General features: G+C 43.0%; 1 protein-coding gene across 7 annotated transcripts in view; it reads left to right on the top strand.

The window, feature by feature from the left end:
• The window catches only part of LOC132140808 (microtubule-associated serine/threonine-protein kinase 4-like), a 190,020-nt gene that overhangs the window by 148,685 nt on the left and 29,302 nt on the right, over window positions 1-12,033 (top strand). For 5 of the 7 annotated variants that reach the window (XM_059549801.1, XM_059549800.1, XM_059549799.1 and 2 more), the window contains 2 exons: window positions 4,402-4,490; window positions 11,219-11,288. In XM_059549801.1, coding sequence (XP_059405784.1) covers window positions 4,402-4,490; window positions 11,219-11,288 — 159 coding nt within the window. Of the gene's footprint in view, window positions 1-681; window positions 954-4,401; window positions 4,491-11,218; window positions 11,289-12,033 lie in introns of those variants that run through there. The other 2 variants (XM_059549805.1, XM_059549802.1) reach the window with 1 other exon arrangement.

The raw sequence follows: 12,033 nt of genomic DNA, 5'->3' as shown, positions 1-12,033 counted from the left end.
TCATAGTGACATCCTTTGCCTCACACCTTAATGGCTAGCTCTGCATTCAGCGGTTAATTGTCAAGGGCGAGTGGCCCCTTTCCACTCCTCCAACTTCATCTGTCATGTGCCAGGGAGGTTGGGCCTCTCCATGTCCCTGCCTGCCAAAAGAGCAGATTGAAGAACAGAACAGGAGGAGATCAAAGGTGCTGAAGTGGAAGAGAGAGGGTGGTTTTCTTCATACGGTCCAGAGAAGGGAAAAAAGGAGAGGGGTGCAGGACTTGCACATGGTTATGTTTGAAAAATTCGATTTCAGATGGTCCGATGGGTTCTGGAGTGGGGCCAGATGGGGAGAGCCATGATTGCATTCACTGCGTCGCCTGCTGATGTTGCATTGCTGCTCTGACTCACGCCCCCCTCCTTTCCTTTCCTCTCCCCTCCCCGCCTCAGGATGTGGTACGGTAGGTGCCTGTTACATGATATGGAGTGTGCCTGAGTCTCAATGAGTCTACGGGATAGCAGCAGAGCTGTGCGACTTTCATATCAAAACAAAAAGTCATCTTGCTGGAAACGGTCCTGTCCCTCTGTCCCAGAGGCACCCAGCGTTTGAGCAGTAGCGGATATAACCTGAATAGAAAACAGCTCGGAGATTTCACACTCTTCGATTTAGGACACTTCAAAGGACACACTGTCCCCCTTGATAGCCTGTGTATGCTGCAGAGAGCAGCAGATGTGCATGGACAAACCTCTGTAGTGACAGAGCGTCGAGCTGGTAGGAATTGCCAGGACTCTTGCGTTGGGTGCCTACTTCTCGTGGAAGCCAGACTTTTTTCCTCACTCTCTTTTCCAAAACAGCTCAGAGCACTTCGGGGGCATGACTTTGGGACAATGTCCGACTCCAGCTTATGGACTCTACTCTCCAACTTTTCTATGCCTCACTTCATTGGTGGAGCAAGATTACGCCGCTCCAAAAGGTAACCGAGTTGATTGCATTACTTTCGTTTTGGTTTTTAGGTTGGGTAAACCTTTGTCAAAATTTAAGTCAGTTGAGTTTAGACAAGAACAGTATGGTAATGCAGGTGCTGTGTTTTCTATTGTGTTAGATTTCCGTTGTGAATGTTGAACTGGAGTACCTCTTGATTGTAATCAGGGCGTTATTGTTCAGTCCATGCAGCAGTCACAAAAGATGTTTACGTACGTGTGTAATTACTGTGCATTTGCCTAAATATGCATGTTGAATGTGAGGAAAATGGATTGTTCTCTAAATCCTCCTCAGAAGAGCTGGGAATCTCAATGTTATTTGACAGATACAGTTGGATACACTGCTCTTGCAGGAAATGCTGAAGTTGCGCCGTATCATTTTTACCTCTCATGTGACAAGATCAAACCTTCACCAAAAGGCCAACCAGCCATGCTGTAGATATCTCTGCTAGCAAACATTAATGTTCATTTCTGCTTGTGTTTTTCCATCTTGTGCTCTTTTTAATCCTAGGAATGACCTATTTTACCATTGATGATACAGATGATCCAATTAGGATCATCAGACTGAGTAAATCAAACTGAATCTATCCTTTATGTTGAAATAAATTAGTTGTAGTGAACATGCAAAGAAAATATAATTGTGCTTTCTTCACAGTGCTGTTTATAAGTTTGTACTGGGTGGAGGTTTCAGTAATGAGTAATATCTTTATCTGTAATAACTTTGATAATGGCACTCGCTCAGCTGTTACACCACTAGCAAAGTGGTGTATTCCTTCTGTGTTCAGTAGTAAAGTAATATAAGAACTAAGTTTTATGCTGTGTATATACTAACGAAATGCATGATATGTCCATTTGTCAAAGAATTCTTCATAATTTATAGTACTGACCTTGATTTATGCTCTCAAATCTAAAGTTCTTGCTTTCAATCATGTTTTTATAGCTTTCTTTTTGTATCTGACAATAGTGGACCTAATATCTGCAGTATTCTGAAATGTTGGCCATGAATAAAACCATCATGTCGTTGACATGAGTAAGATAAGTGCCACTTGTACAGTAATTTAGTAATCAGAGCTTTCTTTTTTTAATTTTTGTATTGAATGGCCTGGATATGTATAGTTGCACAAATCGTACTTCCAAGAAATGTTTAAAAGTTTAAACGTTACTGGATGTTTTGCTGGTGCTTGATAAATTGAACGTTATATATAAGTATATATTTAAGTTTGTTTAAGAAAGGGCAGACTAAGGCCAAGCCGATAAAACAAGATCATTAAAGAGACGGCTTTACAATAAGCCTTTGTAAAGTGTCTGTAAATGCCTGAATGATTAGTCAGTGATGAAAGCAAAATGTCTGCTTTCAAGTGGCAAAACAGGGACTGATCCTTGATTCAGTTATTACGTTGCTTGCAGTCATTTCTGTGTGGGTTTTCTTTCAGATGTATCATAGAGCTATTGCATTTTTTATTATAGCTATACAGCAAGAAGTGCAGAGCTGAGCACTGTCCATTTCTAATCTGCCTGTGCATAGCAATTGTATAAATAGCAAAATCTGATCCTCTTTAACTGAGCACCCATGAACCAGATATCTTTCTGAATCATGCTACAGATTATAAGGTGTCATATCATGACAGGACTTTCCTTGCTCTTTTAAAGTAAAGGTATACTGTTAACTTTCAAATTCTTAAAACTCTTATTACCAGTTTAAAACAACATTTGCTGCAAAAAAAGCTTATGACATCTTAACATCATAACAATAAGCTCACTACAGTACAATATGACTGGCCATGTTTGCATACTCAAGTTACATGTCTCTACATATCTGAAGTCCAAAGGTTAGATGGAAGGTGGAAAATGGTCACCTAAAATGAAATTGCATCTGTGTTTAGTGCAACAAACATCAACTAACACAAGTGGGCTTCTAGAGAAAATATTAAAACAAGAATGGTGCACATATAGTATGATATGTAAGATATGGCTCCTTTAGAGTGCTTCTAAATTATTATTTGATTCATTGCCATTTTCCTTACTTGACATTTGATAAATTTTTTCCCCCCGTTTTCCATCTGCATTCAGGAAAATTACTTAAATTGTCTTCTATTTTCTTGAATATGTAGACAAATGTCCCATTATTCAGTGGTTTGTTCTGTTTCTATATGTTGTATGAATCATATTCTCTTTTCATTTTAGAAGTGAAGGTCTTTCCTGAGTACTTAAGATTGTTGCCTAGTTCATAGTTCACTAAAAGCTGGAAAGTGTTTGTTGGTTTACTAAAAATCATGCACTTTTACAGCTAATGTGAGGGAACTCACTAACTCAGAGAGGAATATCCAACTGTCTTAACTTTCCTGCCCATAATAAGCTTTGGCCAACGCTTATTTCTCATGGCCTTTTCCTTTATCAATTAATTAGTGTTTTCAAGAGAAAAAGGAAAAATGTAGGGTCACAGAGACAGTTAAAGTCATTGTTCACACTAAAAGTTGCATTCCATGCAAAAGAACAGCCTGGACATTCTGTTAAATATCTCTTTGAGTGCTCCTCAAAAAAATAAAAAATAATAATAATAATTAAATGAGTATATAATGATTACATAATTAAAATTTTTGGGCAAACTATTCCTTTTACACCTCCATGAATGTGATCGATTCACTGACAGCTGCTCATGATTCAAGTAACGTTCTTTATTAAATATGTTGTTAGAGAAAGTTTTATTCCAAATGCACCACACATGAAGTGGTTAGCATGGTCATTTAAAATTACTTGGATATCATCTTTGCAAAAAAAAAAAAACACAGTGTGTGTATGTGTATATATACACACATATATATATATATATATATATATATAGTACAAACTTGTCTTAAACATATCCTATTTGTTCAGAAATAATGTAAAATAAAAATGCAAACTATTTCTTAGCTAAAAAAAAAACTCAAAAAGTCAAGGCAATTCAAATTCAAAATGACAAAATATAACACCAGTAGTAAGCTATTATTAACAGTAAATTTTTTGTAAAAGCAGCGACACAACAACAACAAAAATAACAGCACCTTTCAACCTGTCACTTTCAATGTTAAAATGAAATGTCAAACATACCGTAATAGTTCGGAGTAATAGCCATTTTTTTCCATTGTTTCTTTTTTTTATGTAAACATACACTTGACAGACAGAGCAGTGTTACAGTAAATGAAATTTGCTATTTACTTCTATGCAGATCATATATAAAATCAGTTATCTATAATGATACTTTCAAATCTATAGTGATATATGAACCGTGACCGATGCAAAATATGCACAAAGTATTGATACATCTCTGTTTTTTTGTGCCAGTGTGACCAGGTGTTAAAATGACTCACCTGTCTTAAGGCTGTTGACATTTTTCTGCAATGCAAGGTTTTATTGCAGTGGTCTGTTCGCAAAACACAATGCTTTGGTTTGTTTTTTTAGCTGCAGAACAAGCAACAGAAAAAGTCTGATAGGGAGTGGACAGTCATCAGCCCTTCCTCGACCACACTCACCTCTGTCGTCACACACAGGTAACCGTTTCAGTGTGTTTGTCTGTTTGCATATGTACATGTGTGTTATAAATTAAGGTCCAAGTGATACTTGGATTCTTATTTTAGTGTTTATGCCTATACATAGTGAAGTCTCTAAAAAGCTCTTATATAAACTGTATATTAAACTATTTAACTGTTGCTTCACACCTGGTTAGGGCATGGTTTAATACTTACCTCTGTCACAGAAAGCAGTCTGTTTTAAGGCGGCCAGGCCCGAAACACTCGATAAAAAAACTGCAGAACTACAGTGTATTCAAGCAGCTATCCTGTGTCTGATTCATGAGCTGCGCACTAGGTCTTTGTCTCTCTCATTCTGCAGACTGAGCACATGCTGCCCCTGTACTGGAAACCTTTAAAGAACATTCAGCATTACTGTTGATTTAATTACAGTGTATTAATGTGATTAAACATCACTTTAGTTCTCTTACGAGAGTTCTCTCGTACTGCGTCTTAGCTAAGACGCTACGGGAAAAGTCTCTTTTCACGAAATACTGAAGCAAAAAATTATCCTTAATTTTGAATTTTTGTAAAGCGCATTTGCAGCAGAACACAGCCATAGGCGAGACGGCTCGCTCGCTCATTGGCTGCTCTGCGGCAACTGCACAGCCTATCGAGCACAGGCTGATGCAAAATCGCGGATCTGAGGAGTGCTTCGGATCTCTCCCTCCGCGCTACTAAGTCCGCTGCACAGGCCATGGGACGGGTTATGGCTTCCGCTACGGTGGCTGAGAGGCATTTGAGCCGCACTAGACCGGCCCCACAAAGCTCTCAGTCACGCCCACCGCCCTCCAGCTGCTTCATCGCGACAGCGTCAGCAACGCAGCTCGGGATACCGTTCTCGCTCTTCCAGCCGTCGCCCCGCGCCGCTGGAGCCGCGGCAGAGGATTACGGTGAAGCCGGAAGCCCCGAAGTCATCCTAGCACTGCTAGGAAAGCGCCAGTGTAAGAGTTCCGCTGCGGCCGAGCTCTCACCCAAGCGCGCCGCTGTTGCAGTTCCAAGAATTGTGACTGTCTCAGCGTCTTCTGCAACGCGCAAGCCTGCACGAGTGCCCGCTTGCCTGCACACAAAAGCCGTTATCACGGCTACCCAGATATTTCCCGAAAAGAGTGTTATTTCTGGTGTTCCGGCCACGGCCGATGGTGCTATAAATGTAGTGACACACCCCTGCACACAGGGCTCGCGCCCATAAGATCGACTCAGGTCGGTCGCGCGCGCCACATAGTAAACGTGCCCACTCCTCAGTGCCCACAAGCACTATGTCACACACGGCGCGTGGTTTCTGTAAAAACGAACACTGCCAAGGCAGCCAGCGAGCCGAAAGCGGTAAATGTGCACACTTGCAGCCCACAGTTACTCGCAGACATAACGAGTCCCACAGGGACCCGCTCAGCCCTCCCTCAATCGGTTAAGCGCCGGGACGGGGTCGAGGAGGATCTGCCCGCCTCAAATGCCACAGGCGTAACGCCCATGGTGCAGCGCACCCAAGCGCCGCCGTTGCCCAGTCAACACAGCGCGCTTCGCATCCAGCCCTTAGCCATTCATGCAGATGCATGCTCAGCGCTTCCAGGGGTTTCGAATTGGGTGCTAGGCATTATAAAGAGAGGCTACTCGCTACAGTTTTTTCGACGCCCTCCGCGCTTTTTAGAACGCATCGAAACTACGGTCAAAACAGAAGTAGCACACATACTTCGGGTCGAAATATCAAAACTGTTGAGCAAAGGGGCTGTAGAGCCTGTGTCTCGAGCTCAAAGCGAGGGGGGGGGGGGGGGGGGTGGGCTGTACAGCAGATACTTTCTAGTGCCCAAGAAAGACGGGGGTCTCAGGCCCATACTGGATCTAAGACAGCTGAACAAGGCATTGATGAAACGCAGTTTCAGAATGCTTACGACCAGGAAGCTCCTCGCGCATATTCGCAGAGGAGACTGGTTCATGTCAATAGATCTGAAGGACACGTATTTTCAAATTCAGATAGCGTCAAGTCACAGGCGATACTTGAGATTCGCCTTCGAGGGCCAGGCATACCAGTTTACAGTCCTGCCGTTCGGCTTGTCCGTAGCTCCTCGTAAGTTTACGAGGTGCATGGACGCAGGGCTCGCTCCTCTCAGACTCAGAGGCATGCGAGTGCTGAACTATTTGGACGACTGGCTGATTCTGGCTCAATCACGAGCGGAGCTCGTGGAGCACAGGGCCGTTTTACTCTATCACCTCGAGAAACTCGGTCTCAGTGTCAACTGGATGAAGAGTTCGCTGAACCCCAGTCAGACGATACTGTTTTTGGGTATAGCTCTGGACTCACGTTCCATGACGGCGCGGCTGTCACCACAGCACGCGTTGGGCATTCAGCGCGCAGCGAGTTCTCTCCGCTGCGGCGCGACCGTTTCGCTCAGAGAATGTCAGAAGATGCTGGGTCTCATGGCCTCAGCATCTCCAGTTCTGCAGTTGGGCCTGCTCCGCATGTGCCCCCTGCAGTTCTGGCTGAAAGCGCGGGTATCTGGTCGACTGCGTCTGAAACCCTGGACAGCAAACGACTGGTACCAATCAGGTGTAAGCCTGGGGACTTCCTCGAAAGTGAAGACGGTGTCGACGGACGCCTCCACTTCGGGATGGGGAGCGCTGCTCGAGGGCAGACCGTCCTTTGGCCTGTGGTCAGAATGGGAAAAGCTCCAACATATCAACTGTCTGAAAATGCTGGCAGTGGAGAACGCGCTGACGCGCTTTTGTCCCCAAATCAAGGGCCGCCACGTCTTAGTCCGTTCGGACAACATGTCTGTGGTGTCCTACATAAATCGCCAGGGCGGTCTCGGGTCCCGAAACCTGTACAGGCTGACGGAACGCCTCCTGGTTTGGCTTCTTGCACTCTTGCACTTGCACTCGCTGAGGGCAGTTCATGTGCCTGGGCTACAGAATCTGGGTACAGACAGGCTGTTCAGAAACAACATTCCCACGGGCGAATGGTCTCTACACCCGCAAACAGTCCGGCTGTTGTGGGAGAGATTTGGCAGGTCGGAGGTGGACCTCTTCGCGTCCCACGAAAACCCTCACTGCCCCGTGTTCTTTTCCAAGAACGAAAGCGCGCTGTCACGGAGATGGCCGTGCTGCCCGCTTTATGCTTTCCCTCCCGTCTCCCCCCTTCCGCAGGTGATGGAACGGGTGAGAGAAACGAGATGTTCAATACTGCTTGTAGCACCTTTTTGGAAGAACCAACCATGGTTCCCAGATTTGATGCAGTTAGCAGACACCGCCCCGTGGCCAGTGTTGTTGAGGAGGGACCTCCTCTCGCAGGCCAGGGGCTCGATTTGGCACCCTCAACCGGAGTTGTGGTCCCTCCATGTGTGGGCGCTCAACGGTTACCCTCTGTGTTCTCCAGCTGGTGCACAGCTCGGGGATGTTCACCCCTTAGTTGTGAGGTGACGGAGGTTCTCTCCTTCCTACAGGAGCTGTTGGATAAGGGCAGAGCCCCATCCACACTCAAAGTTTATGTGGTGGCCATCGCAGCGTTTTCTGAAACAGCGCTCGGTCAGTCAATAGGAAGGAACGATTTAGTCATCCGCTTCCTTAGAGGAGCTAGGAGGCTGAATCCTCCCAGACCTCCGTCAGTCCCTATATGGGACCTCGCGGCGGTTTTGGAGGCCATGAAGGGTCCCCCTTTTGAGCCTATCCAATCGATTAGCCTCCAGCATCTGTCGTTCAAGACAGTATTCTTGTTGGCTCTCGCTTCAGTGAAGCGTGTGGGTGACCTGCACGCGCTCTCGGTGAGCCAGTCCTGCTTGGAGTTTGGGCCTAATGACTCAAGGGTCATACTCAAACCTAGGCACTGTTATGTGCCGAAGTCCCTCAACACGCCGTTTCGGGCTCAGGTTATTGCCCTGTCTGCCCTGTCGGTGTCGGGAGAGGATAGAGACTCGAGTCTTCTTTGCCCTGTTAGGGTAAGAGCTTAGGTGTCTCGCTCCGCTGTCTTTCGACAGACTGAGCAGCTGTTTGTCTCGTTCAGTGGACGTTCCAAGGGAATGGCTGTTTCGAGACAGACTCTATCCAGATGGATAGTTGACGCCATAGCGTTAGCTTACGCTTCCAGGGGCCTTCAGTGCCCACTGGGCGTCAGAGCACACTCCACAAGGGCCGTCGCCTCGTCGTGGGCGTGGTCTACTGGGATCTCTTTGCAGGATATATGTATGGTAGCAGGTTGGGCCTCGCCGTCTACATTTATCAGGTTCTATAACCTGGAGGTTCCCGCCTTGTAAGCAAGGCTGCTGTCGGTATAATCGAATCAGGGCCCTGATGGGAATTCTGAGTTCGTGAGCGTTATGCACTGCCAACTTTTATATGGGCAGTATTGCGTAAGACCCGCATTGCCACATTGGTCAGGCCTTGCCTCGACTGTGTGATGTCATATTGCCGCATCTACGGGTGCTGCTAGATATGGGACGGAGCCCCCCCCCCCGCCCCCCTCCTGTCCTAGACTCTCTGTGAGTCCCTCGGGTGACTGTGCACTGTAAATCCTGGGCGTTGCATCAGGTTTATTGGTGTGTGATCCCTGCGCGCACGGCGTTTTACATGGGGTTCCCGTAGCGTCTTAGCTAAGACGCAGTACGAGAGAACTCTCGTATGAGAACATACTCGGTTACTAACGTAACCTCGGTTCTCTCTAGAAGAGGGAACGAGTACTGCGTTCTTCTGCCGTGCGTACAATTCACTCTGGTTCGCTTCGGCAATGAAATAAATCAGGTGAGTCAGCCTTTTCGAGCTCCTTTTATAGGATTTGGCCACACCCGTTTCGGCGGGAAGTGGCATGAAGGGCGCGAAGCCTGCGCTCGATAGGCTGTGCAGTTGCCGCAGAGCAGCCAGTGAGCGAGCGAGCCGTCTCGCCTATGGCTGTGTTCTGCTGCAAATGCGCTTTACAAAAATTCTAAATTAAGGATAATGTTTTGCTTCAGTATTTCGTGAAAAGAGACTTTTCCCGTAGCGTCTTAGCTAAGACGCAGTACTCGTTCCCTCTTCTAGAGAGAACCGAGGTTACGTTAGTAACCGAGTACGTTTTATAGTCATGAAATGAGCCATAGTCAGCTGGCTCATAACCACTTATGCTCTCAGATACCATTCACCTTAGCATTTATAGACTTGAGTCATTAATTATGTGAGGATATAGTATAATACATTTATACATTTATTTTATGCATTACAAAGTATTTTTAACAAGGCTCTGTTTATTTGATAAAAATAAGTTAAAACAGTAATATTTTGAAATATTATTACTATTTAAAAGGACTGTTTTCTGTTTTAATATATTTTAAAATGTAATATATTCCTGTGATGGCAAAGGTTAGTTGGTATGGTTTGATGGGTAAGGGACTACAGTATAATTAACAGTATGTTTTATAGCTATTGAAATTAATCGCAGATGTAATTACATGAAAATATTTATAATTGTGAGTACAAACACATAAAAACCTATATATGTCCGCAATGAGTGCATTGTATCAAATAATTACTTTAAATGTAAGTACATAGTAGTAAAAGACAAAAAAAAAGTGGATCCTACTTTTTTAGTATTCTTTGATGAATAGAAAGTGCAAACAATGTTTTGTAACAATGTAGAAATCTTTACGGTCACTTTAGATCAATTTAATACATTTGTTGAACAGAAGTAAAACAATAAATAAAAAAAGAAGAAAAAAAGGGTCAAAATATCATATCATAACATATACAATTTTATTGTATTGAAAATGCTGTACGTGTATGAATTATTTGTATATATTGTATTCATCAAACACAAAATGAACACACACATCACTGGTAGATTGTTCAAAGTGGGTGCTTGGGCAAAAATAACTTAAAACAGATACAGGAGATAAAGTTGACATATCACAATTGCACAAATTGTCGAAATTTATTAACAGAACCTCACACACAGGCTGATGATATATTGTATTCTATATTGTATTCATCCCACTGTATCAGTAATCTGCCACTTTGTAGATATTGGCATATTCTATTGAAAACCTCATATCAGCTAATAAAATGCAAATTCCACATTGTTATTAGTTTCTTGTTTGCATTAATTTCAATTCTTTCTTACTCTGTATATCAGTTGTGTGTGATTATCAGTAAATGAGCAGCAAAGCTCAGGGGCCTCTCTTTATCAACACCGATGGGGCCATAGACATATCTGTTAATTAACTATAAACTGTTTCCCCTGTTCAATCAGGTTAATTAGCTGCAATTATTGCAGGGCATTAGGCTGTTTTTCTGTTTGTGGAAGTGGGATACTGGCTCTAATGGCCATGATTTGGGATCTCCCAGAACCTCAATTGTGGCCATATTGCCAAAAGCAATCCCCAGAAATAGTGGGGGTTTATCTAATAAGAGGGCACATATGGTGACAATGGCGTATAGACCTTTCTGGTTTAACTGACTCCTATGTTTGCCAAAAAGGACAAAGGGCCACATAAAATATTATTAAAAACTGTCCCTATGTGTTATTAATAATAATCCAAAACATTTGAGGCAGTGTAATAGTTTTGGGGCCAAACAAAATTCTGTTGTTTACTGGAATTGTTGCCTGTCCCTTCAAGAATAAAGATTGTACAGGTGGCATAGCCATATATTGGCCATATGTAACGGCAGAAAGAAATTATGTTAATAATATTGTTAGAATATTGTAGAGTATTGCTGGCACAGTAAAAAGTGTGAAACTTTTTTTTTTTCAGGCACCAGTCCACAAGACAGCCCTAGAAACTTCTCCCCTAGTGCTTCATCTCATTTTTCCTTCACACGCAGGTAATGACATGAACATCTATACCTATGGTACACTTTTGAAGAGAAGTTTCCTATATTTCTAAGCTATCTGGTTTTTGCCTGGAGTATGATTAAAAAATTTAAAGGTGGCATCCAAGTTGTATCTAGCGACAACAGTATCATAGAGACTTTTGACTTGGGAGAGCAAGCAAACACTGTATCATTGTGGTGTAAGTACTAGAATATTCAAATTTGTAAAGATGAACATAGTGTGTAAACTACCTATAGCACCCATAATTTAAAAGAATTATCTGTATTATTAGAATAGTGGTCCAGATCTGTCAGGAATATCAGGACATCAGTACAATGTTCAAATAAACAATGTTCTTTGAAGTGAGGAGCATGTGGCTGATGAAAGATATTGGTTGCTTCTTTTGGAAAAACTCAGGAGCTGACAGGCTTTCTACAGTTTTAGATGGGAACAAATTTAAAACCATGGTTCAGAAGTTCAGATTTAACCTGTCACATCAAACTCTGTTCAATGGGGTGGAAACATTTGTCTTATTTCAAAATTTGTATACTGTTTTTCAACTTCAAATATTATTATTATTTTATTTATTTTTTATTTTTTATTTTTACTGTTTATAATCTTCAAGTCATGGACTAAGATCAGACAGGTAATTCAAACAAAACTTATCGAGTGAATCTCATGAGACTTATCTTAAACATTTTCAGGTCATATTTAACCAAATTCAAAATAATTACTTTATTTAGAATTAAAAAAAAA

This window comes from Carassius carassius, chromosome 5 (genome assembly GCF_963082965.1).
Source record: "Carassius carassius chromosome 5, fCarCar2.1, whole genome shotgun sequence".
NCBI lineage: Eukaryota > Metazoa > Chordata > Actinopteri > Cypriniformes > Cyprinidae > Carassius > Carassius carassius.
Note: the sequence above shows the minus strand (reverse complement) of the source record. Positions and strands in the feature narration are given on the sequence as shown.